The 26688-nt window shown below is 38.3% G+C and overlaps 1 protein-coding gene across 2 annotated transcripts; it reads right to left on the bottom strand.

Annotated features, from left to right (window-relative positions):
- Window positions 1–6022: 6022 nt before the first annotated feature.
- Window positions 6023–26686, bottom strand: SYAP1 (synapse associated protein 1). 2 transcript variants are annotated; one of them, XM_075096206.1, is made up of 9 exons: window positions 26380–26686; window positions 21759–21877; window positions 19417–19483; window positions 17668–17741; window positions 17185–17324; window positions 14758–14903; window positions 9617–9675; window positions 8493–8640; window positions 6023–7034 (listed from the first exon to the last, which is right to left on the bottom strand). In XM_075096206.1, exons 1-9 carry the CDS (start codon window positions 26585–26587, stop codon window positions 6907–6909), a joined length of 1089 nt encoding a protein of 362 aa, XP_074952307.1. In that variant the 5' UTR covers window positions 26588–26686; the 3' UTR covers window positions 6023–6906. The 2 variants fall into 2 exon arrangements, with proteins under 2 accessions (XP_074952307.1, XP_074952315.1); XM_075096214.1 differs by lacking the exons at window positions 8493–8640; window positions 9617–9675 and having other exon boundaries at window positions 26380–26671.
- Window positions 26687–26688: the final 2 nt, after the last annotated feature.

The following is a 26688-nucleotide window of genomic DNA, read 5'->3' as shown; positions in this document are numbered from 1 at the left end:
CTGAAGAACGCAAACATGAAATTGAACAAAATAATTGTCTTTTCAATTACATTTACGGTTCGCTCCCTAAATCTCTTTGTTTTTGTGAACTGTTTCCCTTCAAAAATGCACTTACAGCAAAGTGCATAATGACAGTTACTGGAAATTCATATTCCACTCCTGCAAGTAAATACAGGTACCAAGAGGAGGACAAGAACATCTGCAGTTGTGCCCTGTTGATGACCCTGCTGGAGATGGCTCGTGCGAGGGAGGAGTATACGCTAGGAGCAGCCAAGTAGGCATTCCACCCAAATGGCTGTTTCCAAGAAGCTGCTTAATTATTGGGCATCAAGAGTAGTGGTCTCATGTTTTGACAGGCAAGAAGATGAAATTTTAGGAAAATTAGTTCTTTTTAATTATTATTATTTATGATATATCTAAGCATCCATTGGTAAAAATGTCTAGTCATCACCTTTTTATAAATTTTCAGGATAATCTACTTTTACAAACTATATTTGAGTTATGTGGTTATTACTGTACTTAAGAGTAGTCTAACTTCATGAACCCTGTACACGTGAGGGCCAGTTGGTATCTGTCTTGAGTACTGTATTGCCTTCATTGGGGTGGGGTGGGGAATCCTGGGCAGCTTGGTGAGAAATGTGTTCCTTTAATATTTTTTTTTAAAAATAATCAGTAATAATACTAGGGTGACAACTAGAACAAGATGTTTAAAACTCTAAACAATGAAAACTGAGAAACTATGAAATAAAGGTAGTATTTCTTATGGCATTGTTACAACATGCAAGGCAGTCAGGAAACTATTGAAATGCAGCATGGAATTTAATTCTGTCCTTTTCATCGTGATTACTATTGTGTTTGCTTTCAGTGACATTTTCAAGAAGATCTGGGGTACCAGAATTTTTCTTGGAACACATCCCCCCCGTGGTACTTAGTAGGAACTCCAATTCTTCCAATGTTACTTTTCACAGAATGACCAATCAAAAATTAAAATTAAGACAGGAGAGAAACAGAAAAATACAAACCAACCAAAAGACACAACCCAAATCAGCACTCTTCTACTTTACAGGATCCTAAAATTAAATGACAGCTACTAGGGAAACTGCCTGGGGCCCAATGTGGGCAATATTGCAAACACGTACCGGCTTAACATACAGCTATAAATAAAACACAAACAAGACATCGGGGTACACACGGAACAGGATGAGGCATAATTCAGAAAGTGAAACCATCATGTGTCAGCTGGGTGGCGTGTCCTGTGTGCTTGTTGTGCCTCACACCTCCCTCCCAGGAAGTGGACTCCGAAGGTAAATGAGCTCTGAGGAAAGCTGTCACAAATTATTGGGGGCATAGGAAAAAACTGCTGTATGACAAGAGGGAGAAGTCTGAAATTGTTCGCTTGCCTCAGGAAAGCAACAAGTGAGACATGATGAAAAGAAGGCAGAGTCAGGATCTTCTGTCTTCCTATGTCACAGAGAGTTAAGTTAAAATACAAAGTGGCACATTTAAAGCCAATAAAAAGATTTTTCTCCCCTCACACATTAAGAAATTAATTATGCCACAATACCAGTGAAATAATAAGTTAGATTAAAAAAGGACTGGACATTTGTGTCGATAAGAATGAAAGCCAGTTACAGGTTCATGCAAGCCTACTTTGAAAAAGAATTTGGATGCCAGCGACCAGAGTCTGAAGGTGAGCCTCAACTCACTGTGACGAGGAACCTGGCGCTGCTTACCCTAACGCTGCTCGCGGCCTTGTTTACACCAGCCAGGACCGGAGGCAGGACACCCAAGCCAAAGGCTGTGCTCATGGTTGTGAGTTAAATCTGCTGGTGATTGCCCTCCAGCACCCAGACCAAGGATGCAGACTACTCCCGATCGTACCCCTCGGTGCTTGGCCTCCAAAGCTGGGCTGCTTGCCAGCTCCACTGGGAATAACTCAGTGGCCAGGAGTGGATGGAGAGATTGCTAGTTGGCTCAGGGCCAGCATTTTTAAGGATCTTTCTAACCGTTTATAGGCATGCAGTTTTCAACGTGCTCAGACACATCAGTTGACTAGTATCTCCATAGCCGGAGAGACCCAAAGTGTCTCCGATGTAACACTTCCTCCACCTGAAAGATCCTATGCACCGGTATTTTTGCCCGCTTAGGCAATGGTTTCAGCTCTTTCATTCACATGCCCACTAATTTTTTGACACCACATCCCACCGAGACAGATTGTTGTTTCCAAATCCACACTAAATGTCTGCAGAGGCTCCTCTCCACCCCAGCGATGCTCTTACAACAGCACCTTTCATCCACCCAACACACGATGGGCTTGAAAATCTTGTTACACACAATACAGGATGCAAAGAGGCGATGATACAGCAAAAGCAAAACTGTTTGATGTTTAAATTGCAGGCATCAAAGCCGTGAGAGGGCCCATGGTCAGCATTAAGGCATTTCTGAAATAAGTGGGACAAGAAGCTGGGTGTAATCAATCTATTCACTGGCCATTATTTGACTATGAGTAAACTTGGCTTGTTCCTCCTCAGGAAGGATAGGAAATGCAGAGAAACAGTAGCTTTAGCTGGTGCTGAAACCTTCACGTTAGAGTATAGAAACCATAGTTAAGAGAACAAATAAATCAAAGCAACTGCAGAATCAAGGTTTTGTGCATACCTGCAATTAAAATAAACACACACTAAGCATGGTTTTCTTTAGAGCGTCATGTATCAAAGCAGGCATCAAAACTTTATCCTTCTGATTTTGTATATAACCCTTAACTCGGTGTATTTTTCTTCTCTTTCCCTACTTTGTCAGGACCACTTACACTGAGAAAAAGTAAACTTTCTGCCCATGTAGTTTTGGATTAAGCATACCTCCCAAGTGTATCTGGAGAGGTTTGTCACAGCTTTGCGAATCCCTGAATTAGCAAAGGAAAATGTTCCCCTATCTGTGCTGTAATGAAAACCAGGCTTTTATGGAATGAAGCAAGTGATTCATTCTTCAAGATAATTTCTACAGAGCGCTGTCTCATTAAAAAAGATAGAGTGACAAACTAATGATAGTTATTTTGGTTGCTCCTCCTCTCGCAATGGTATCTAGATAAAAGTAACAGCTGAAAAGGAAAAGTACATTGTGATTTTTAAAATATATTTAGGCACACTAATAGATGTGGTTTTGCAGTTATATATATACACGCATGGCCTTCATGTATATATAGAGCCAATATTGGGCTAGGCTGAGAAGAAAATGAAGCCATGCACATCCTCTGATGTTCTATAGGAATTGCTATTTTCTGAAGTAATTAACTTCAATATAATACAAAGAAAATATCACAAGAAATTAATTCACTGTTACTTGCCATTTTGTTTAAAAAGCTGGAATGCTGATCTAAAAAACCCTTAATGTTTAAAACAAAGGAAAAAAAAAATTGAAAATGAGTTGTTTGGGACAAAAATCTAGTGTGGATAACATCATTTAAGGCTAGGCTACTCTGCAGTTGTTGTTATAGAGGCCAGCACTTACTGACCAGGCCACGCAATAATTTTTTTTCTAAACTTCTGCCAAATGGAAGCCCAGACCATTATCAGTGTGGTTCTTGACACCGTAATTGTGCCACTAGACTCTAGATAGAGCACACGGACCAAGGGCCCAACGCGGCTGTTGTTGCTGGGCAGTGCACTGGTAAGTAACCAGACACACTTCGTTCCCTTTTATGTAACAGCTATTTGCAGAGGGAACGTCAACAATATGCGAGTGGCCAAGAGTTCAAGGATGCATCTCACAGTCAGGTGATATGTTCCTGTACAGAGGGTTATTCTTTTAATGCGTGAGGTTAAAATTGACATCCTGCACTTCAAACCTAACTCCACCAAACAAACACTAAGGTAACCAAACAGCACGGAGGAAAAAAATACTTTTATGACCCAACTGAAGTGACAAACTAAAGAAATTAAAAGTTTACTGAAACAATTCAGGAAACTGAAAGCTTTGGTTAACTTTTAGAGAACAGCTGTAAATGATCAAATAAAAATGCAGGGGAACATTTTACTATACTTTTTTTTTTATTCCAGGATTTTACGATCTTTCCTCTTTCTCCTCCTCCAAAGAAATTACTAGATCAAAAAATTCCATGCACATGTTAACTAAGAGCAACTGTACTAGTAAAGTAAGAGTTGAAGAGGATGCTTCGGCATGCAGAATAACCGGAGATCTTGGTATCTCAGAAGAGAGCTGTATCTAAGCTAACCCCAGTGGTTCGTGGGCAATCTTTTCCCTGTTACTCAGGGAATTGATTCATTTAGCTGCTTCTAAGAAAACTTGCTAACACTCTTTTTGTGTGTTTGTTTTCTTTTCCTCAATGTTTTAACAACTGCATTTTCTGTTACATTGTCTTCACAGGCTGGTATTATTTAGATCCATTCTCAGTTTCTTTTGGCTTTGTCCTCGAGTTCCTACTGTTGTTGTTTTGCTGGACTTCAGCATCTGCACCATGTCAGTGCTTGGAATGATGTTGTTAAGAAAATACCAGCATACTTGCTTCGCAAGTATATCATTAAGACACATTTGGGCTACAAAGGCCTAAAAAATTCACCGTGAGCACAATGAGGTTTACCTATGTTCTTCTCGTGTCACAAGTGGAAAGCAGACACCTTCCCTCTTACAAAAAACTGTTAAGAGACTTGTAGCACTAACCTAAATGAAAGGCACCGGATTACTCAAAACTTATTTCAGCTTTCCAGGTTAAAATCAGATATGCAGATTTGAAAATATTAATATGATTTTTGATAAGAGACTTTAAATATCAGAGCCCAAGTCAGATTAAGCCTTGCTACTTTATGGCCTTTAAAAATGCAGATTTAAATAGCTTTTTTTTTCCTGCTTTTTATCAGACTTGGAGGTTTTATATGTAGAAGCCATGATGGAGTTTAATATCTATAACCATTCTATAGACTATCCTTACATGAAAAGAAAGATGAGGCTTGATGTACAAACCCCATGCAAATAAGCCCATCATATATCTGAAAAGACTAGGAACGATCAGGCTGTTTAAGGAAGTGGACATTTGGAACAGTGATTTTGAGCTCTGAGTCATCCGGGGAAGACTTGCCACTATCAGAATAGAACTACCCCTCTTTTTAGATGTCATGTCAAACTGCACAGTAGACAGATCCTAATGTCTCCAGCTTAAATCTGTGAGCAGTTGTGTTTGTCAAGAGTAAACACTAAGCTTTCAATAGTCTGATTTTTATGAGCGTTAACAGATTTAACTTTTGCGGCCTTTAATTAATCCCAGATAGAAAAAGCTTCGGAAGTGCCTCTTCTTTACCGTGATTTATCTTGCATCTGTTAACTAAAAGTGGAAAGCAGTATAAAAAGACAAATCGTGCTATAGATGATTTGTAGTTGAGAAACTGTATGATAGTAAAGGAGCTACTTTGCAAAGTTAAATGTATGCAGGTTTAAAACAATTAATTTTCCATGATGAGAAATACAGGAGGGTTTTCTGTCCAAGTTTCTAACAGAGACAACTTTAAATAGTCCTTTCTTACAGTTAACAGCAGTTAAAACTACTTAGCTCTCTTCAGTTCCCACGGGATGAATACTGACTGAATAATTACAGCTATAATCTTTCCAGTCTCTTTACAAAAAGTTTTCTGCAGAATTGTGTCATTAAGGCAGAGCTCACTGTATGCAACATGCCTATAATTCAATTGTGCTTAATGGCCCCTACCTACTTCATCTTACACTTTTTCCTTCGTATTTGGAATTTCATGAATGTTTTGTCATCTGTTTCATAAACTTCTCTGACAAACAGAAGATCAATTTTTCATTTATCTACATAAGATACTGACTTAATGGTAGAACTACAGGAAACATCCAGATACCTAAGAAGAATAAAAAAAAAATCTTTTCAAGGAAACTATTTTTAAATTTAAATTCCATGTCTTAAGAACTGTGACGAAGTATATTTTTGAAATCTGTATAAGTGTGAAACGTTTGCCCCTCACTCTCCCCTCCATCCAAACAAATGAGCCAATTTTATACATATCTACAGTGTTTAATAAAGATGTCCAAACCAGCTGAAGTTTTTACATAAATATTTCAGCATTTAAAAAGAAACATTTAATTTGCTCTCACTCAGACAGCAAAATTAAATGGAAACATAAGAGCCTTCTGAAGGAAGAATGCATTAAACCATTTCTCTGTGGGGAAGCACAGTACCTTAATATGATGATTTAATAAACAGTTTAATTCAAGCAGTTAATAACTCTGTTCTTATTTAAATGCTTCAATGTTTGCCAGTTAATCACATCTGATTGATAATTAATCAGTACTGCTTTTGGAGTCTGAATTAGTATTTTTTATAACAAGATTATTGAAGTTACTGGACAGGGTTTTCTATAAAGTCTTTGGCTACATACATTAAGGAAATTAAATACACATGAAAGCTACTAGGTACAAGTACCTTAAAAATAGTACACATTTACAGATTATACAGGGATCAGAGTGCAAATGTAATGAGTTATTTTCAAAGACTAAGTTACTTACAACATCCATTTTTACATCCCAAACAGAAGGCTATAGACAAACAAATTGAGATTCTTAGATTTAGAAATCTTTGCAGAGCTTCTTGACCACCTAAAAATACCTCAAACTGTTGCTTCCTGTAATAACATTATCACTTCTAATTATGACACATAACCTGTAGTGCCTGTCTTTTTTTTTTCCTCTTTTGAAGAATGTAGAAGTTCAGAAACTGCTCATATAAAGAACAGAAATAATGGTTGTATCCCCATATGGAATTATAATGATTTCAGATTCTTTTATGTCTTTTGAAGATCTTTCGTAAGCAAAATATGAAAGCGGAAGTCCATGTCAGTCCTCAGAGAAAGGTTAGGGTTATAGTGACTCTGAAAATGCTTAATTTTCTTCTTGCAGCATTTCTTCTATTTCTTTATCCCAGTTTTCATCACGCTTTTCCGATTCCGTTACCACCTCATATTCTTGAAGCTCTTGCTGTAATTCCTTTTCCCAATCAGCAGTTTCTTCTACAAGAGACAAATGATGTGTAGGAATTAAATTGATTAGATAGAATGTTGCTTATTTATATAAAACCAGATGAATCTGCACTGAATCTCTCTTATAGCCCCCAAATTTACCGACAATTCTCCTTAAAAACTAAAGAAACTTGAAGATCAGAAATTTAATCTTCTTGTTGACCACAGATAGGAAATAATTAATATACAAATATTCCTATGTGCATACTATAGTGAAGATATAAAAAGCAAAGACACAGCTTAGTCATAACAAGCATCCTTTTGCAAGCTCATTTCCTACCGTCTTTCAGTCTATTATCAACTGAATCTACCTTTGTACTTTTAGATCTCAAAAAAAAAAGTTGTTTGTAAATTTGTTGAATATACTGTTATGGAAAAAAATCAATATCAAATACTGTAAATAATTCAGACAAGAGGCAGGTATTCTCCTCACTGACATTTGTAGCTAGGCAAGCTCATTTAATCAGGGTTAAAGGTAATCATATTTCAGACTTCAGGGCAAAAAATGAGTCAGAAGGCATTCCTGTGTTGTTAATCTGTGTTTTAATTAGCTCTACCTATCATATGCGAGAGTATGGGGGAGGAGATGGGTGTTTGAAGTGTTACATGTTGGTTAGTACTTCAGCCTAGATATGAAGGTACGTAATTCCATAGTCCAAGTCAGTAAGGCCAGCTGAGATTTCTCTGAACCAATTAGACATAATGACTTATTGAAACACTTCCATCAAAAAGCTGGAAGCAAGGAACCAATGTTACTTTTAAGAATTCCTCAGCTTGGCTATGTATTGGAAAAAAATAACAATTTCAGAAAACAAAGATTCAGCAACATCCAAAATGTGTTATAAGATGAATTCTGAAAATTGTATTATAAGCATCTATGTATACAAGTGTCTTTCAGTAAATAGTTTACTGATACTAGTTCTTCTGAATTAAGTATAAGCCCTGCTTTATTTCTTCTCATCGTTCTCAAAGCCATTTGTTAAATTTTAACTGTTCTAAATGCTTGTAAATTTTTTACAGCAGAGGCACCTGCAAGCTCACAGTCTGGCATCACAAGAAGAAAACATAGCCTGACTTCCAAATACTGTACTTCACCTACAAGGATGTCAATTAAAGGAAGAAAAACTCATACACAAGGACCTATGAAAGAGAAGGCAGGGACAGGAGGAGGTAGACAGAAAAAAATGCTCACTGTAACTTTCATAAAAGAGCCACCTAGAAATTGTTAGGTTATTTGGATTTAAATTCCTCACTGCTAACATTCTGTATAAGAAGTAGTTTGACTGTGGTAAGTTATCATTAATTTCTGCAGTATTTCATTGTGGGTCATGTCATACGCTTTGAAAAAGTCATAAATCTACTTTCCTAAGTTGAATTATCATTTTTTAAAAACATCAACCTATCTTAGAATTACTGTATTTAAGACACAGAAGGTAATAGTAGCTTTACCTTCTACTACTGAAGTCTCTTCTCTCTTTTTGTCTAGCACCAGTTGTTCCATTTCTTTTCTTAGGTCTTCCTGATTCAGATTACAGGCATCAAAAGCATCACTCACAAATTCTGATACACCCGGACTTGTGGAAATCTCTTCCTCATCCTGCAGTAAGATAGTTTTGTATAAGTTTATCAAAAAAGGGGAAAAAAGCCTGTCACCAATACATACTTCCACTCATGTGGCTGACTGCCTTTTAGATGGAGTCAGTGAAAAATAAACCAAATGCATTACTCTGACAACTATTTTTCTTTAAAAGTATTTTTGTACAGACAAAAATGTTAAGATAGTTATACTGAAAATGATCTGCTTTTCATCCTAGGCTCCTTTTTGTATTTTCTTAACAACTTTAATTCTGGTTTTGTCATCTTCAGAAACAATAATAAACTCGTAAGGAGTTTAGAACAGTGCCTGAAACGAATATTAAATTTTGTCCACAATTCAGTGACAGTTTTCTACACACAAATAAGATTAAGAGAGGACTGTTCTTTGGAAATCCTTCTAGCTTAATCTAGCGCACTGCATATTACTGGCAAGTAAACGTGCAGCTCTGCTTCTGCCAAGAGTGTTCTCTGGCACCGATTTTACAATCCAGAAATGAACAAGGGTCACTCTGTGTCTAAGTTAAAGTTTTTTGCGGTATCAAGCAAAACTCTTCTTGCCATTGCAATAAAATAATGTTGCTATTGCAACACATCATTTAGATTTCCGATACTTAAGCCTGACAGCTGCTGGAGAGTTGGACAGACATGGCACACAAATATATTTTTATGAAGGTGTCCTTCGTGTCTAAATACAACGCAAACCTTTACTCCTAACATTTTGGAAATGTCACTCTTCAGAGTAAAAACATGTTTTATTGTAATGTGCAGGATACTAATGCAAGTATTTTTCAGGCAAATGACTGTTTTTTCTACTGAAAATGAGTTTAAAGTGTACGCACTAAAAATTAATATCACAGCAGAACAGCAGGACTGTCAGATATACTATTATGGCTTTATAGCACAACTTACTCAAAAGGATGCATAATTAATTATTAAGCACATACTAAATAGCAGATAAAATATAACAGCAATTTTACCTCTTGAGATTTTATTTGAGGCTTTATTGTAACAGGCGGTGTTTTTGGCCGTACTGTTTCTATCGAGGGGGGGGAAAAAAAGGTAGATTACATTTAATATATAAAGATCTAATTTAATCTGCATAGCTATTAAATGTACAAGGAAATACTGTATTTTAAGTTTTAAGGAATCCAGGTGGCTATAGGCTGAATTCAGCCATAGGTGAAGCATTTGCAACAACAAAACAAAAGAGAAACAATTTTCTATTCTTAATTAAGGCAAATTTAGCAAACCATTTCCTCATGATGACTCCAAAGTTAAATCACAGGAACCCTTCTGCCCCTCAAAACGATCCAAAGAACTATGTAAATAAGATCAGTTTGGAATCTGAAAGAATGGCTTCTATAAAACCCTTACAGATTGTGCCATATGTCACAAGATCTTTAAAGTTAGAAAGGTGTAGATTTGGTCATGAACTCCAGTTACTGCCTACCACATATGGTTCCAATCTCCCCTGGTTGCGTGCTACTTCTGACATGGACATTAGCTAGCTCTTACAGATACCGGACTACATCTGTACATGCACCCTTAAATGCATACAAGAAGAGTGCTCTGCAGCCTTACCTTCTTTCACACAGGCAAAGAAAGTCACTGAAAAACATAAGCCCTGGAAGCTGTTCCCAATTTCCTAAGAAAACTCACAGTGCATTCTCTATTTAGTAGCACAGTACTAGGAAGACTACTTTTTTTTTTTGTACAAGCAAGGACAGATCTTTTTTTCTTGGCAGGTAAAGGAACACCCCAGCTTTTCCTCTTGCGCAGCGAGCAGGGTAGAAGAGTCACAATAGTGAGCCAGGTGGCTACATGAACAATTAACATACTGGGCAAGTTGTGGTAGCGATGGCGTGCTTGCTTAGCAGTTCTATTTGTTTAAACATGCAAAGCAGCCCTGAGCTTGCAGCTCTGCTTACTGTGGTGTGCCCAGGTGGGCCCTTCCTGCTTACTCAGCAGTTTCTGAAAGAGGAATCAGGTTTAATTTTTAAAATTAAGATCAGCTCTAATTAAAATAATTCCTTAATTGGTAGCTATCACTGCTTATACAGCTCATCTACTTGATGCCCACTGCTCTGTCTCATCCTCCCTTTTCCTTCCCCTTCCCAGTCTTCAGAAGATCTGTTATTGCACCCAACACCACAGTCAAAGGGGCTCCAGCACTCCCTGCTCGGGGAGGCTGTAGAACATGGCACGAACTCTTCGCTGTTCAGCACCAAGTGCCCAAAGCACCGTGCAAGAAAGGTGCCTCAAGGTCCATCTGCTGCTGCCGTGCAGAAGCAGCACAGCAGTTCTGCACTGGGCCATGCACCAGTCTGATGTGACTAACGTACCACTAGCACTGTTCTGCATCTACTGGCCTGGCATCGCCTCTTCCACTGCTGATGTGCTCTCAGCCCCTGGGGTAACTTCATTCCCAAGTAAATAGTTATTAATACCTGGAGAAGGACTAGAACCTGGCATTTTGTTCTAGATCTTATATAGTCTCTACACTAGAATGTGGAATGTCTTCCATTTGTCCCTTCTTTCTTCCTTTCACATCAACCATGCTAATTTAACTTTGTGAAAACAGCAGGTAGGGAGGAGACAGACAGAGATAAAAACGTAAGGCAATTAATTCTATTTTATAGACATAGCTTTAAGAAGAAACTCTGAACATTATGAAGAGTTACCAACAGGCAATTACTCTCAGTTTTAGCCTCCAATTAGGGAATCCAACCTTCAAAAATGTTATTTAAATCAAAAATAACACAGATGATTCAGAGCTTCCCAAATTATGCAATTTTAAAATCAAACAAAACATGTATTTACTACAGTCTGGTAAATGTATCTTTGCCACTATAGAACATACAGTCATTAAGACAGTAAATTTATCTGCATATCCTATACTGGTCTTCTGAATTGCATGAGATCCACAACAGGCCAAAAGACAGTGCCTTTTTTTTTTTTAAATGAAGTCCTGTTTTGTTTTCAATCACAACGGTAGTTTTACTAGAATAACTCTTTGGGTATTATCCAGCAACTTTGTCTTTGACTGGCAATTTCCAAGGGTTTGGATGACTTGAAGATAACAGTTTTGTTGTTCAATAGGGCCAGTCACCATCTCTCCTGTAGAGTTGACACACTTCAATTAAAAAACCCATAGTTTGGCAAATGTGAGTACTGAACTGTTAAAAAAAAAAAAAAGGAGGTTATGCTGCCCTAGGAACTTACAGTTTAAGGCTGCCCATTTAACTACATATTTAGCTTGCATACAGGAAACCTTCAGCACGGAAATTAACGACAGAGTAACTTCTATTTTACTAGCCAATCAGCCACAACAGTGTCAGCTTTCTTTTATTCTGAAATTGGGTTACTGAAGCAACGATATACAGAAATGGAAATAAAATAAAAAGCTTTGTGGAAAGGGGAAGCATACTGATAGTAAACAGACTTCACAGAGAATATGCTTATAAACAACAGTGAAGAAAAGATCTTTTGGCAGAATCTTTCTAATCTTTCCAAACACAACCTTTTCCTGTATACAAATGGCTAAATGCCGTGGCAAATGAAAGGATCCAGTACTCAAAGATCTATTGTGAGGCACTACAGAAAACAGAAGTCACTGTGCTTAATAGTCTATAATATAATCCTATCAGTTGGTGAAATAAAAAAAATCCAGAGGAACAGAAGAAAGATTAAAAAATAATCACAACAATAAAGAAATCCAAGAAAGAAAGAAAATTAGATATATGCATTTAGGTGCCAGTTAGGCACAAGTGTTTATGAAATCATGACAATCCCAGCGATTTCCTGAGTTGATGGCACCTGCACAGGGTAACAGTAAACACAATTTGCTCATAGAAAATGATAAAAATGGGAGCTGAATATGGTGGAAGCGTAGAAACAGTATGACATGAACAGGTAACTGGGAAACGAGTCTAAATACAGTCTGCACTGAAGGGTAAGGACAAAAGCTTTCTGTTATGATGAGTTAGCATATGACATTTAAGAGTAGTTCTTTTACACAGGGGAGAAAAAGTAAGTCTCAGCTTCCACAAAACTGATCAGTTGTTTCTCCATATAATCACATGTCCTCTATTTGCTCTTCTCTTTCTATCGAAAGAACATGCTTACAATACTACGAAAACAGTAGGAAGATCCACTATCATGTAATTCTCAACTTCATTTTTTAATCTGCACGTATTTTAAATTAAAGGTACAGAAAAAAACCAGACAAGTTCTGTTCTCCTAAAGCAGTCCGCTGAGCTATACTGAGCAAAAGAATTACATCATTACAGTAAACACATAAATCATATTGGGCTATTTCTAGACTGCTTTTGTCAATCTTCCCAGGGAGGGAACCCTGGTCCCCACAGCCTGCTGGTGCGTGCTGGAAAGAGTTACTCTCCTCAAAAGCTAGCATGCCCTGGAGGGCACGTGGCCTGTGGTCACTTTGCAGAGGTTTGGCCTAGATCTCTTCTGTGCGCTACATAATATGCTCAAGTGAGGCCATGGGGGTTTTTAAGCTTACAAAGCCTGAAATAGCATGACTAGTGTTTCTATGATTGACAGTATGCTGTTCAACATGGGGCCATGCTGTCATGTTTCACTGTACATAGCCCATTGGGACTCCAGATAACTGTCCTGGAAGTCAGAATTACTGCCTCTAGATTCTAGAAGGACCTGTCATGTCAGCATTGTTTGGATTTTGACTCAGAGAAAGCTACTTCGTTCATTCTAGATGAGGACCTTGCCTATAACAACACATGTTATGTGTATGTTATGAGAAACAGAATGAGACAAACTGAAAGCAGAGGCACAAGTACACACACAAAAAAAACTTAGGGAAACTACTACAGTCCGTTTTGAAAGGGTATCTTCTATGCAATATGCAAGCCTGGCTCTGTAATTCCCCTTGTAACCTCCCCTCCACCCCAAGGTTCAGCTGCCTGTGTCCAAGGAGCTGAGGCCCAGCTGAGTAACCTTAGCTCAAGGCTGTGCAGAAAATAAACTACTTGTGCAAAAGAGCTGTGAGGAAGTCTGTAAAAAGGTAAGAAAGGTGAAATTAGAAACTGAGGTAGGATTAGACAAATGGGATCATTAGCAGCGCAAGGACTCAAAAGGAAAAATACCAATTTGGAAAGATATATCCAAAAAGGGGGAAAAAAGTCAACTCGGCAGTGATAAGTTGGTTGTCAGTCAGGCCAGCAGTGTCAACAGGCCATCAGCATTAGTGGATTTTGTGCATCATGACAATTTATTGATGTTGGGATAGAAGAATCTGTTCCAAGGTGCAGCAAAGTCTTTCTCCTTCTGACTAATGCCTACACAGCCTGCTGAGATTCTTCAGGTATCTTACTGGGATGGTGAGTGTACCTAGCTTAAGCTAAGATTTAATGAGCCACTAGTTATCTTTTGTGTCTTAGCCAGTAACTGCTTTATACTGTCAGCTGTGCATATTCCTGCTTGCAGAATTTGTTTGCATGCAAAGATACCCAATGGTTCATAAGAGCGTCAGTAAGAATAATCTGTATAAACTGATCAGTGTAACTGAAGACGCCTATGTTGAAGTGGCTTTTTCATCTCATGGCTGAATCCCAGGTAGCCGCCTGGTCCCCATCTTCCTCTGTTTCTATAATACACTCTGTGCCTTTCCACATCCTGCATGTATCTCTGCCTCCACCACCAGAGTAATTCTGTCCCCGTATCACAAACCTTTTTGGCCTGAAGCCTAAGCAAAAGCCAAGAGCAAGCCATGTGCCAGCTGGCCGGGTTGCCCAGTACCTGTTGTCTTATCAGGTGAACTAAAGCTACCTCCTACTTATTTTGGACAACACAAAAAAAGCACACCAGAGACCACTAGTGGTCTTGAGCCATTGTAAGCCAAGTACAAAATTTAATTCCTTGATATTTTCACTCTTCCAAGAAAGTTGGCTGAAATTGGAAAACAGCTTAAAAGCACTAGGAGCTCCCTCTTTCCCCATCTGGACAAACAGAGCAAGTATGATGAGATAAGCTCTGATTTCATAGGAAGTCCAGGATAAAAATTCTACATCACTCGATGTATATAGTCAGTATGCATGACATGGACTTAATGAGATGTGCTAAAAACAAATCCTTTCCATACCTTTCAGTTGACTATCCTCTTCTCTGCCTTTGTTCTCTTCTTTTCCTGCTGCTTGCTGTTGAGCTGCAAGGGCAGTGAGTTGTGCAGACTGTTTAATTAGGGACACCCTATAGAAGTAATTTCTCCAGAACACCTCCTCCTTTATGCTAGAGAGAATGAACAGATTTTGCTTACTACATTTGGAAATATGGTTCCTTTTAACATCTAGCAATGAAATAAAATTAAATACGCAGAGGGAAGGGGTAAGCATAGCTGCCTTCTAAGTAAAAACTTAGAAATTTGTGATATTAACACACTTTTAAAAATCCATCATTGTAGAAGTTCTTGATCTCTTACAAAACAGTTATAATGGACTTAAACATATAAAATAAAAGTAGTAATTTTGAAAAAGCTTAACAGCATGCAGCAATACATAACTTGGGACAATATTATGCTGTTCCATCTCTTGCCAAGTTATGTAAACAAAGCCAATAAGCCAAATATGTTCCCCTCACTCACTCTCTAAAACCAACATTCTGTTATTTTCAAACTACATTAACCTATATCTGCCCTAGACCTCAGGTGGAACTGGAACATCTTTGATCTACAGGCAGAAGCCGTTCCCAGCGTGCTGGTTTTGGCTGGGATAATTAATTTTCTTCACGGGAGCTAGTATGGGGCCGTGTTTTGGATTTGTGCTGATAACTGTTGATAACGCAGGGATGTTTTCATTACTGCTGAGCAGTGCTTTCACAGAGCCAAGGCCTTTCCTGCTCCTCACCCCACCAGTGAGTGGGCTGGGGGTGCACAAGGAGCTGGGAGGGGACACAGCCGGGACAGCTGACCCCAACTGGCCAAAGGGATATCCCACACCATATGGCATCATGCTCAGCATATGAAGGTGGGGAAAAAGAAGGAAGGGGGGAACATTGGGAGTGATGGTGTTTGTCTTCCCAAGTAACCTTTATGTGTGATGGAGCCCTGCTTTCCTGGAGGTGGCTGAGCACCTGCCTGCCCATGGGAAGCAGTGAATGAATTCCTGGTTTTGCTTTGCCTGTGTGTGTGGCTTTTGCTTTACTTGTTAAATTGTCATTATCTCAACCCATGGATTTTCTCACTTTTACTGTTCATATCCTCTCCCCCATCCCACCAGTTTGGGAGTGAGCAAGCAGCTGTGTGGTGCTTAGATGCCAGCTGTGCTTAAACAACACCACATAGTTTGCAACAGTGCTATTTCACTATATATCACACCTTTCAGCACATCTGCAGGACATTCAGTAACTAGAAACTGCCTTCTCAGAAACTACCAGCGCCGATAAGCAGGAGACTATTCCATTTCTTAGGTAACATTTCCCTCTGATAATCCGCGTGCAAGAAAAGACCCAACTTTATCCCAGAGGGAAAAGAAGCCAGAAATGGCAAGGCCCGTGGGAAGGCATGTGTGTAGGTCAAGACAGAAAGAAAGAATAGTGTGAAGTTACCTTCCTGCCCATTCAGGCAAACAGTGACTACTGGGACTAAGAATAGAAAAAACCTATTAAGCAATGGGGTAGGGTAGGCGAGGATAGCATGACCAGGGGCTGAAGACAGAGCATCAGAGACAGATCTGATGAAGACCTAGAATATGGGCAGAGCTTTAGGACTGACAACAAAGGACAGCGAGGAAGGGGGTAAATAAAATAAGGAGCTGGGAAGGCTTATAAAAGGAGGAGATTTAAGATAGAAAAGCGCACAAAGATAGATGTCTTCTTTCCTGTTTCCATTCGCAGACAAGAGACTAATGTTGGGAACTCCTAATTAACAAGAATGTTGACCTATGAAACAAACTTAAGGAGCAGAGTCTGGAACTGAGCAAGGAAGGAGAACAGCACTGGAATAAAGCTGGGATCAGGAAGCCATACTGGAACAGGCCTTAGCTGCTAGGACAAAGACCTTATGGATCTTTTAGTTAGGTCCACTAGAAGGAAGGCAGTCACAACACAGCTTTTCCCATTGCCTATTCAAACCAGTTTTTTTGCTTGCATTGCTGCTGTTTTTGATGCATTTTTTTTACCATTTCTCCTTGGGGCTTCTGACTATAACAACCTTTTTGGTGTGTCAGTTACACCAACAGGTCTGAACATTTTTGTTGCTGCATTTACCTTTGGGAAAAGGATTTTCAATTAATTTAGCACACTGGACTTGGAAAAATTTAAGGCCTCTCCCATACTTAAGTCATTTAGAACTAATAAGGACCTGTTGTCTACGAGATCTACTTCTGTTCTTTCCTCTAATTGCTAAACCACAATGCACATGAAATATTCCATGCATTAGCAATCAGCAGATGTAAAATACATACAGAAGTACATAAAGAATTGAAGGAAGTAAAAAAAAAATGCAGTAATTTGCAAATATTTACAGACACATTAAAAGTACAACCATACATAGTTACCAGCAGAAATTACTTACTGTTTGGGAACGAGATCAAACCTCATCCTATTGAGAAGTTCGTCTTCTTGTAACATCACCATTGCAACAGGGTACATTTGATCAAAGTCAAAATTAAACTGCACACCTGCTGGAGGATCCCTCAGAAAATTTCGTTTATCCTTTGAAGAACATATTTATAGTCATTAACTGATATCAGAAAAAGGATATCACATTTCACACACAAGACCAGCAAAGCAATCCCACTTCCCACATAATTCTACCATACCGAAGCTGTAAAGCCTTTATAGAAATCAAAAACTTATATTGGGGGTCTACTTCGGCTCAAGTTGATACTGAAAGAACTATTTACTCTTGCACATGATCAGTGCAGTGACAGACACATTAAAAGAAGTATATTGAAAATATGTATTTAATAATGGCAGCCAAAATTACTTTGAAAATAAAAGGAAGTTTTAACTTCAACAGAAAAATTTCAAATCTTACAGGAAACTAAATACTTACTGCCGATAAGGCCAGTATTTGTTGTTGAATTGTCTCTTCTTCATTGCTGTCTACCCAGGGAGGCACTGCTGCTTCTGTTATTGAAAGGAGGAAAATAATTGCATGTGTATTAAAGTTTTTTTTTCCCTAAAGTAACATAACATCACAAAAATAAGCACTCTTACATCAGTAAGCCAATTCATTGTTCTTTTTTCCTAAACTAAGCTCATGGCATAAGAGAGAAACTCTAGGAATGGATCTTTGCTTATCAGAGGTAAAAACCCAGAATTAAATAGTTGCTGATTCCAGTTACTGTAGAACTAAAACTGTGGGGATTTCTTTGCAGTCTGTTCAGTCAAAGCTTGGTGCCTCTTAAGTTTAGTTACTGAAGTAGTGCTGTGTAACTGGTTAAGCTGCCTGCAAATAGAAATTTCTAGATTCACTTTAAACACGTAAACTTTGTCTAAAGTAAGTTTTCAAAGTCATTTATTATTGTATTAATTTTCTAACACTCAAAACACCAATTCTTCAACAGTGGAGAAAAATAAGTTATAAATTTGTTATAAATTACAACATTATACACTGAATAAGCATACTCGAGTTCAGCTGATTTATATATTTATACAGATACTTCCAAGGTAGTTCTGTAGGCTGTACACAGAGAAAAAACTATTGTAGATGTATAGAAATCTATTAATCTCTTCATTGTCAGTACAAATTCAGCCTACAGAGACATTATGATGCCTCTGTAACAGCTAAATAATTCTTGTGCACTTAAAGCTAACAATGCTTATTTGCGTATACACCTGACATCAGCAAGACCTTTCACCCACATGGATTCCCATGTGATGCTAACGCTCCTTTCAATTAGGCCATCTGTTGCTCCTTCTTTTGTCAATCTAGGTACCTATTTTCATGAAACTTGTAGAAATACAGTAACAGATGCCAAAGTTTACTAACAGAGACACAAAGACAGAAATACAGACCACACGATCACATAATCAGTCTTGCAAGAAGAAACCAGTCTGACATACTAACTACAGACAGTATGAAAAATTTTATCATGATCCATTTAAAACCAGCTCATTTTCAAGATTAACAACAGAGCCACTAATGATTTAAACTGTCAGAAATTATTACATTCAGGTAACACCTTAAAATAGATACAAGCCAATGATGAAATACAATGTAGAAAAAAACGTGCTTACTTTAAACTCTCAAATAGATTAACTGATGTCAATAGTACATGGGTGGATAACTCAAAGGTTTTAGATCACAGATAATTATAAAGCAAAGGACTTATGGGAAACATTAAAAGCATAATTGCTCTTTTGCTAAGCAAAGCAACTCCTACAGCGAAACTACTTAAATACTATAGTGCAAATCCTGACCACATTTTCATTTTATTATGAAAATGTGACATAATTGCTAAACCTCAAAAGAAAGGTAATCAGCATGCCTGTTTTCAATACACAGGCTTGAGATTCAAAGCAGTAAGAGATCAGCTTTGCTAGCACAGTGTTCTTTGAGTTAATTTCATAGAGCTGAATTTAGTTAAAAAGGCAAATCTAAACCAACTAGATAATGTAACGCTAACCTCACTTAAAAATGTCAACATATATTGTGGAATCGGAAGATAAGTTCCACCACAATGTGTTTCATTAAACAGAGTTTTGGTATGTTAGGTTTAGATATAGCTCAGTTATCCAGCTTCTAGCAAGTTTTAAATTACGTAAGGTTACACATTATCAAAAAAAGCGCATATATTACCTGATTTTTTTGTTTGCTGCTCTTGGACAAATTTTTTCTGTTCCTTCTGAAAATCTCCAATAATTGTCTAAAACAAAAATTGGGGAACCACAGTAAAAAAATTAATTCCTGTTGTTTCATGTTCACTCTGAAAGTACTTTCAAATACACTGCAGTATCATATTCTTATATCCCTGCTGACCCTTTTTGTAAGTTGATAAAGGTGTTTCACTTACGTCATACATTCCCCTTTGTTGAAACATTTGATTTTGCCTTTAAAAGTTTAAACTATTGTGTACGTTTTCAAAATTATATTTATAGTTTTATGAAGTTCAGGGGACAAAAAAGGAAAATCCTAGCCGACGATTTGAACATCAGCACACTATGCATATAAACTTAGTGCCTTACCATATCAAATACAGACAACATAGGCTAACTGTTTAGACCTATTTAAGCACATTTTTAAAGCATCAAACACTTAAAGATACCTCTGGCCTTACAGTAATTTTCAAGAGTTGCCTAAGAAATATATCCATTGCAATAAATGGGACTGGTAAAATTAAGTATGATTTTCAGAATGTCTGCCTGGCTGAAATAAAATAATTTCTCCATTTATGTTGTTGACAAATTTTCATCAAAAAGATATGTTCAGACATATCCTGTAATGAATTTAAAATTAAAAAATGGAGACTGTCTCAGAAGTCGGTATGCTATAATCTAGAAGTAACAATGCAAATTATGTTCTGTAGTTGAAAGCAGAGGCAAAACACCATGAAGATAGAAATGAATACTTAAACCACTCACAGAATATAAATTTTAACCAGCGAGATCTATGGCGTAACAAGTTGCCAAAAAGCATGCAAGTCTTCAAGCTAAATGCTGATAAATTCCTATAAATTTTTTCTCCTTCAACAACCCCGCATTTCAGTTTAGGATTACCATCAGTGAGAGCACTACTATAGTGCCTGTTATACAAATAGATCACTGTGGTTCCTCCTAGTTTTAAGTTATATGAATCTTTGGTATTTATAGAATAAAATCAAAAGCTTTACAATGATATAGCTATAATCTGTTTTTCACCTATGTAAACTTACTAGTCAAAACAGGGAATTCGTATTACTCTAAGGCATTCACAGAAAAAAGAAAATGGTATTTCAGGCATAAAATATGCTGTAGGCACCCAGCTACAGTTTCTTAGGAACATTATTATTTGTGTATTAAATTACCAAATAACCTTCTTACTTGATTTTTCCTTTTTGATGTGGATCAAAATTATGTTAGACTAATATACTATAGTAGGAAATACAACTCTGCTATTATATATAAACAATTGTCACTAAAAAGTCAATGAAATCTGGAGACAAGACTCAATCATAACAGAAATTTAGAAGTGTCTTTTGATGATTAATTTGGAAGACAACATGAAAACCAATTATATCAAGAAACTGAATTTCACTGTATTAAAACACCACAAAACAACAAAAACCAAAAGGAAACACTTTAGTTCCCCTGAAGGGGTGTTTCAGAGACAGGAACAGGAGGAGGGGTCTGGCTGCATCTCCCATGTCTGACACTCCTGGATGCACAGCCCCTCTACAGCTGGGTTGCTTTTGGCCTGTTCTCTTTCACTTCCCTTTCCAAGCTACCTGTGCTAAAAAACACAGAACACCACATAGCACTTATTGCTGCCTTTTTTTTTTTTTTTCCTTTTTCCTTTCTGCCAAGTTCATCACTTAAAGGACTGGAAGAACAACTGCTGGCAGAAGTTAAGCAACTGGAGTTGGCAGCCAGGAACTAGGACAGCAAGAAGTAAGTGGCAGGGTCAGCAGGGGGAAAGTACAAGACAATAGTAAGCTGCTTCATTAACTCTCTGGGTCTTATGAAACCATACCTGTATCGCTCTAGGGTGTTAGTATACAATATGCACAAAGCAGACCTAATTCTGAATCTTGCTTCAGAGATGCATGGCTATAGCATTTCTCTTTCCACCTAAACAAACTGGGGAAAAAACCACCCAACTCACACATCTCCCAGACATCCCCCAACTGCCTGTCTCTAGTAACATTTCCAACCTTTCCTCCTGTGTCAGCACTTCTTTGTTTGGTCTTTCTCCAGCATATCTACATCCTGAAGGAATGGAACAGAAGTGCAGTACTGAGTAAAGCAGAGTGATAATTTTTTGGTGTGTCTACCCTGAGTAAGGATTTCAGTCACATAATTTACCATGATGGGAGATCTGTGCTCTTGAAATAAGCAATTCCTAAAGCCAGCTTAAAGAAATGTTATCGCATGCCAGATTTGCTACATGTTATAACAACAGTAAGCAATCATATCTTTCAGATCAAGTATCTAGAAATAAAATACCTTATCAATAATGCTGTCGATTTTTCCTTCTTCTACAGACTTCTTTATCGTATGTGCTGTTTCGGCAACGGATTCAGATATCTTTTTTGTAGCAGCAGTGGCAAAATTGAAGAGGTAACCTTTCACAGACAAGAAGAGAAAGCTGAAAACAGATCTCTCCACATCCGGTTCTCTCACTAGATTTTTCCTTTCTTTGTAGACATTTGGATACCTACTTGAAATCTTCTTTCAAATTAATTTAACCCAGCTTCTGGCCTACAAAGAACTCCTAGGATCTTATTTTTTTCTGGTTCATATTCTTTAGTGATGATGATCAAACTGTATGTTTCATCACAACTTTCTGTAAATCAAACGTTCGTGCATGAACCTTGTTCACTAAATCAGACATACCTAATGGTCCTTGAAATATGGCTTTCCAATGAATTTTCTGAAGCAACGTGTCTTTCCTAATTTCATTTATGTATTTAGGAGACATTAAGCAATAAAGTAACTCTACCAAACATATTAAAGTAGACTCATACTTTAAGAAAATCAACATGCACCATAAAGTCTCATGAAGTAAGGCAGCAAAGGCATAAAAAATTTTAGGCAAGTAACATGTGAGATACTTTCAAAAACCTTAAAATAGACGTTTGCTTTCAACGTTTGCCCATTTCTGTTTTGCATTGTCTTCCTCTTTTTTTTGCTCCACAAGAAACACTATGGCCCTGCTTGCTTATTTTTCTGAGTATGTTCAATGTCAGAACAGCAGTAACAAATATTTTCAAAGACCGGCATTTTTTATATTAGCAGTGCTGAAGCGAAGAAAGGTGGCACGGAAAAAACTACATCGCATGGAGAGTTGCCTTGTATTGTTTGTTTTTGATTAAGGAGAACAAACTTGCAAGCAGCAAGAAATCTTCAGAAACATTAAATACTAGTTTACTGACAAAGGATTTTAAAACTGGTGTTTACTTCTCACATAACGACATGATGTCACAAGCACTTTATTACTTTTGAACAGGTGTATTAGGACTGTAATATCACAGTTACAGTATAAACAATGATACAATGTCAGTAAGCGCCACAGTATAATAATAACAACAGTATAATAATTGCAGAGGGATCTAGACAGATTGGAGCATTGGGCAATCATCAATGGGATGAAATTTAACAAGAACAAATGACAGAATCTGCACCTGGGACAGAGTAATGCCAGGCATAAGTATAAACTGGGATAGGAGTGGCTGGAGTCAGGCAGTTAGTCTAAATGATCATTATAGGTCCTTTCCAACTGAACTGTTCTACTCTAATTCTAGGGTTAGAAGTAGCAATGGTGGATCTAAACTGCACAGTACCTTCCAAAAATCTGTTTCAGGCATTAGAAAGAATGCAAAGCACATGGGATGGCAAGAATATTTTAGTTATTCCAGAAAATAAACTTTGGCTTTTATACAGGGTATTTTCAAAAAAACCCAGCACTTCTGTTTCAAACAAACAAAACCTCACCTTCCTTCTCAAGGTGTCGCAAAAATTCCAGTTTCCTTATAGGTTAGAAATGTAAGAAATAACCCTACCATGCAAAAAAAGTGAACTGTTTTAACACACAGTTGTTAGCCACTGGTAGAATGAGTTACTTTGGAACATTCATGTCACCATTTGGAAAGCTGACTGTTCTCTGTGGTTTATAAAACATTCTGTCTTTAATGATATCAGCAAATCACAGTGACAAATGCAGAGGTCCAGCCAGCTGATAGAGTTAGAACTGTTATGACTAAAACTTGTTGCTTTGGGGGAGTCAGAAAGACTTCAAGACAAGAAGCTCCTAAACAAATTTATGACGACGACATTTGACCTTAGACGAAGCAGATGTACAGAACCATAAAGATAAGGAACTGCAGAGCAAAACACTAAACCAGAACACACTATCCCTCAAGGACAGTATATACGTGATCTCAGAACTGAGTTTGTGCGAAAGCAAAAGTTAATAGCGGACACAGTGAGGAAGAGTACATCCTTCATCCAGAGACCCCTTGTGACCACCCAGACACACCAACAGGCATGAGCAAAAGAACATTTGTATATGATAATGAGTCTCAGAAAACTAAGGAATATGCAACTAACCCCTTACAGGCATGCACACTAGGGGTGATCCCCTGTGCGTCCAGTGCAGCAATAAAGAATACCTGCTTAATAGTTGTTCAGACTATTGAGTCCTGAGTTCAGCTTTTCACAACATCACAGCCCTCAAAGCAAGCTGGTTTTTCATATGTAACTTCCATTTATAAGCCACAGAATAGTGGCAACCAAACTTCCTTCAAGTACTTGCTAGTGTCTTTCATATTTGTTATCAGGCTTTACAACCTATCACATGCTTCATATTGTATAAAAAAAATGAATATCTTCCTCACTTTAGATAGAGACATATATACTGTCCCTCTGATGACAGTAGAGGAAGCAGCAGCCTACTGGACTGTTTCCTCCCTACCAGCTTACATCGGTCATTTTATGTATCCCTGGAAACCTTCTCATATGCAATTGTTTCAGGTCCAAAAGGTGCCCAAACATTTGCTGTCCAGCAACATTTTGGTATTGTTGGGCGAAGTGGTTTTGGCTGGTCCTGGAAGCAGTCTGAAGAACTAAATACTTTCGATATTCTTCTGAACAGAGATACAAAACTTCAGGCTCAGAAAAATAGAATCAGTGGTGGAAAAGCAACACTTCCACCTTCAAATGACCAAGGTCTCCCTCCCTCTTACAGATCTATGCCTGTATTAAGAATATGTATCTAGCAATATTCCTATTATTAGTTCACATTGACAAATTCTCCTAACCTTTATAGTGATGCGATAATGAACAAAAATAATGCATGTAAGGCTTCAGTTTTACCAATAAAATTCTTCACGTGCTAGGGGAGTCTTTCCACACAGCCACCCCGGTGGCTAATCATACAGATGTTTCCAGCTAATCATGTTTAAAACAGTGACATCCAAATCCTTAGAAAAAAGCCTTTCCACCACAATCTTCTCTGGTGTCATAGACAATGAATCTGTGAATCACTAAACCAAATTCTTACTTCCAGAGCAAATTATATCTGTAGCAGTCAACACTTATTCTTCCCCTCAAAATTCAAAGCCTTTTTCCTTCCTGAAGAGAGTAACTACCAGATTAGGATCAATTTACAACCAGACAAGCTTTTGCCCAAACTACACAGATAATCTGCTGCAGCTCAGATAGCCCAAGGCAAAGCACAGTAAAGAACCATCTCAGACTCATCTTTCAGATTATATTGATCCAGCATTTCAGAGCACCAGGAAAAAAACATTTTAGCAATGAGCATGGAGCTGTACTTTGGATTAATTTTACCTGATATTCTACTATAATAAAGTTGAAATCTTACCTATAGCAAATTACAGCCTTGCCTCATTACAGGCGAGTTCAACAACAAAAAAAAATCAACCCCATTACTTTCGTATGAAAAAGATCACAGAAATCCCACATCAATTCATTAAGTACATTATTCTATATGTATACATCACTTCTCCCACGGTTAGAACAGAACAGCTACTTAAAGAAATGCTGTTCATTTAGTAACAATTCTTGAAAAGATGATAACCAAAAGGAACATTTGCAGCCTTTTACTCAGTTCATATTTTTTTTAAGTATCCAAGTTTTTTTAATTTTTTTTTTTATCTCCAGTAAGGCAACATCCTTTAACAGTGCACAGAATTTTTAGCAACTTAATCAAATATTCCTCATTGTCAATGACTGCTATTTAAAAAAGAATCTCAGAAATGCAGAAAAATGAAGATTAAATTAAAGAATTAGGTTGCTTCCAACCTTTCGGCTTTAGCAATTACATATAATTGTTTCAGAGCTGTAGAAGAGACTGGAGAAGCTACATGCAAAACTACACAGTAGTGACACACGCCATACGCTGCGGTTAACAAACAACATTTAAGAGATGCAAAACAAAGGTATGTGAAAACATAAAAAAGCGTCGGGAAGAATGACTTTTAACACTTCTTCAGTGAGATCATTTTCCATACTAGCTAAACTGACCTGAATTACCATTTACATCTGGAAAGATACGATTCAGAGCTGCTTTCTTTTTTTTTAAGAATAACCTCAAAATTGTGTTCCCGATTTTGCATCACTACGTAATCTACACTGGAGTTGTAGCTAACTAGATGAGAAGTTCTTTTACATTTACTAAACTGAAAATGAACACACCTAACGCATTTTAAAACCTATCTTTAACTGTTTAGCTCCACTAAAGCTTTGGTTTGTGTGCCATTGACAAGCACCGGGAACTTCTCCAGCCCCTAAACACGCATTAAACTGGTCTGCCTTCACTTCTCCAGTCACCGGCCTGCTCTCGCCGCACTACGGGACTTTTGCTGCTAAGACTACTGTTTGGGTTTTTTTTTTTCCTGAAGCAGATCCATAGCAGCACTCCTCGCGTGAAGATGCCTGGGCAGGGCACACGCCCCCCACAAGCGAAACTATTCTTTTGCTCGGCCCTTCCTTTCACAGGAAGGCCGCCAGCAACGATAAGGGGGGGGGGGAGCCCCACAGCCCTCCGCCGGGCCCAGGGTATGGCGGCAGAGCCGCCGGCGCCGTGCGAGGGCGGGACACTCACTGCCGAGTCCCTTGGCCTGGCTGAGGAGCGCCTCCGAGTCCGCCTGCGGCTCCACCCGCTCCGGGCTCTGCACGGCCGGCTCCGCGCCCGCCGCCGCCGCCTCCTCCTCCTCCTCCTCCTCCGCGGAGCCGCTCCTCTCCTCGGCCGGCAGCAGCTTCTCCTCGCCCGCCCGCTCCAGCCCCAACCAGCTGCCCAGGCCACGCAACATGGCGCGAGACCGGCAGCGGCAACGGCCGTACTCGGCCGTTAACGGGCGCTCCCAACGCCGAGGGGCAGACTACTCTCTACGCGGAAGCCCAGGCTGCCTGC

Source organism: Phalacrocorax aristotelis, chromosome 1 (genome assembly GCF_949628215.1).
Source record: "Phalacrocorax aristotelis chromosome 1, bGulAri2.1, whole genome shotgun sequence".
Classification (NCBI taxonomy): Eukaryota; Metazoa; Chordata; class Aves; order Suliformes; family Phalacrocoracidae; genus Phalacrocorax; species Phalacrocorax aristotelis.
The sequence above is the reverse complement of the archived record's forward strand: the minus strand, read 5'-3'. Positions and strand labels throughout refer to the sequence as shown.

Bases quoted from the DNA above. Each gene is read 5' to 3' on its own strand.
- SYAP1 (XM_075096206.1), bottom strand. From the start codon at position 26,587: ATGTTGCGTGGCCTGGGCAGCTGGTTGGGGCTGGAGCGGGCGGGCGAG. The intron at 17,742-19,416 runs GTAATATATGCG...TTTCAATAACAG, and splicing joins GCAGCAAACAAAAAAATCAG to AAGCAGCAGTGCCTCCCTGG. The intron at 7,035-8,492 runs GTAAAGCTACTA...TGTCTCTTGTAG, and splicing joins AGAGACTTCAGTAGTAGAAG to AAGAAACTGCTGATTGGGAA.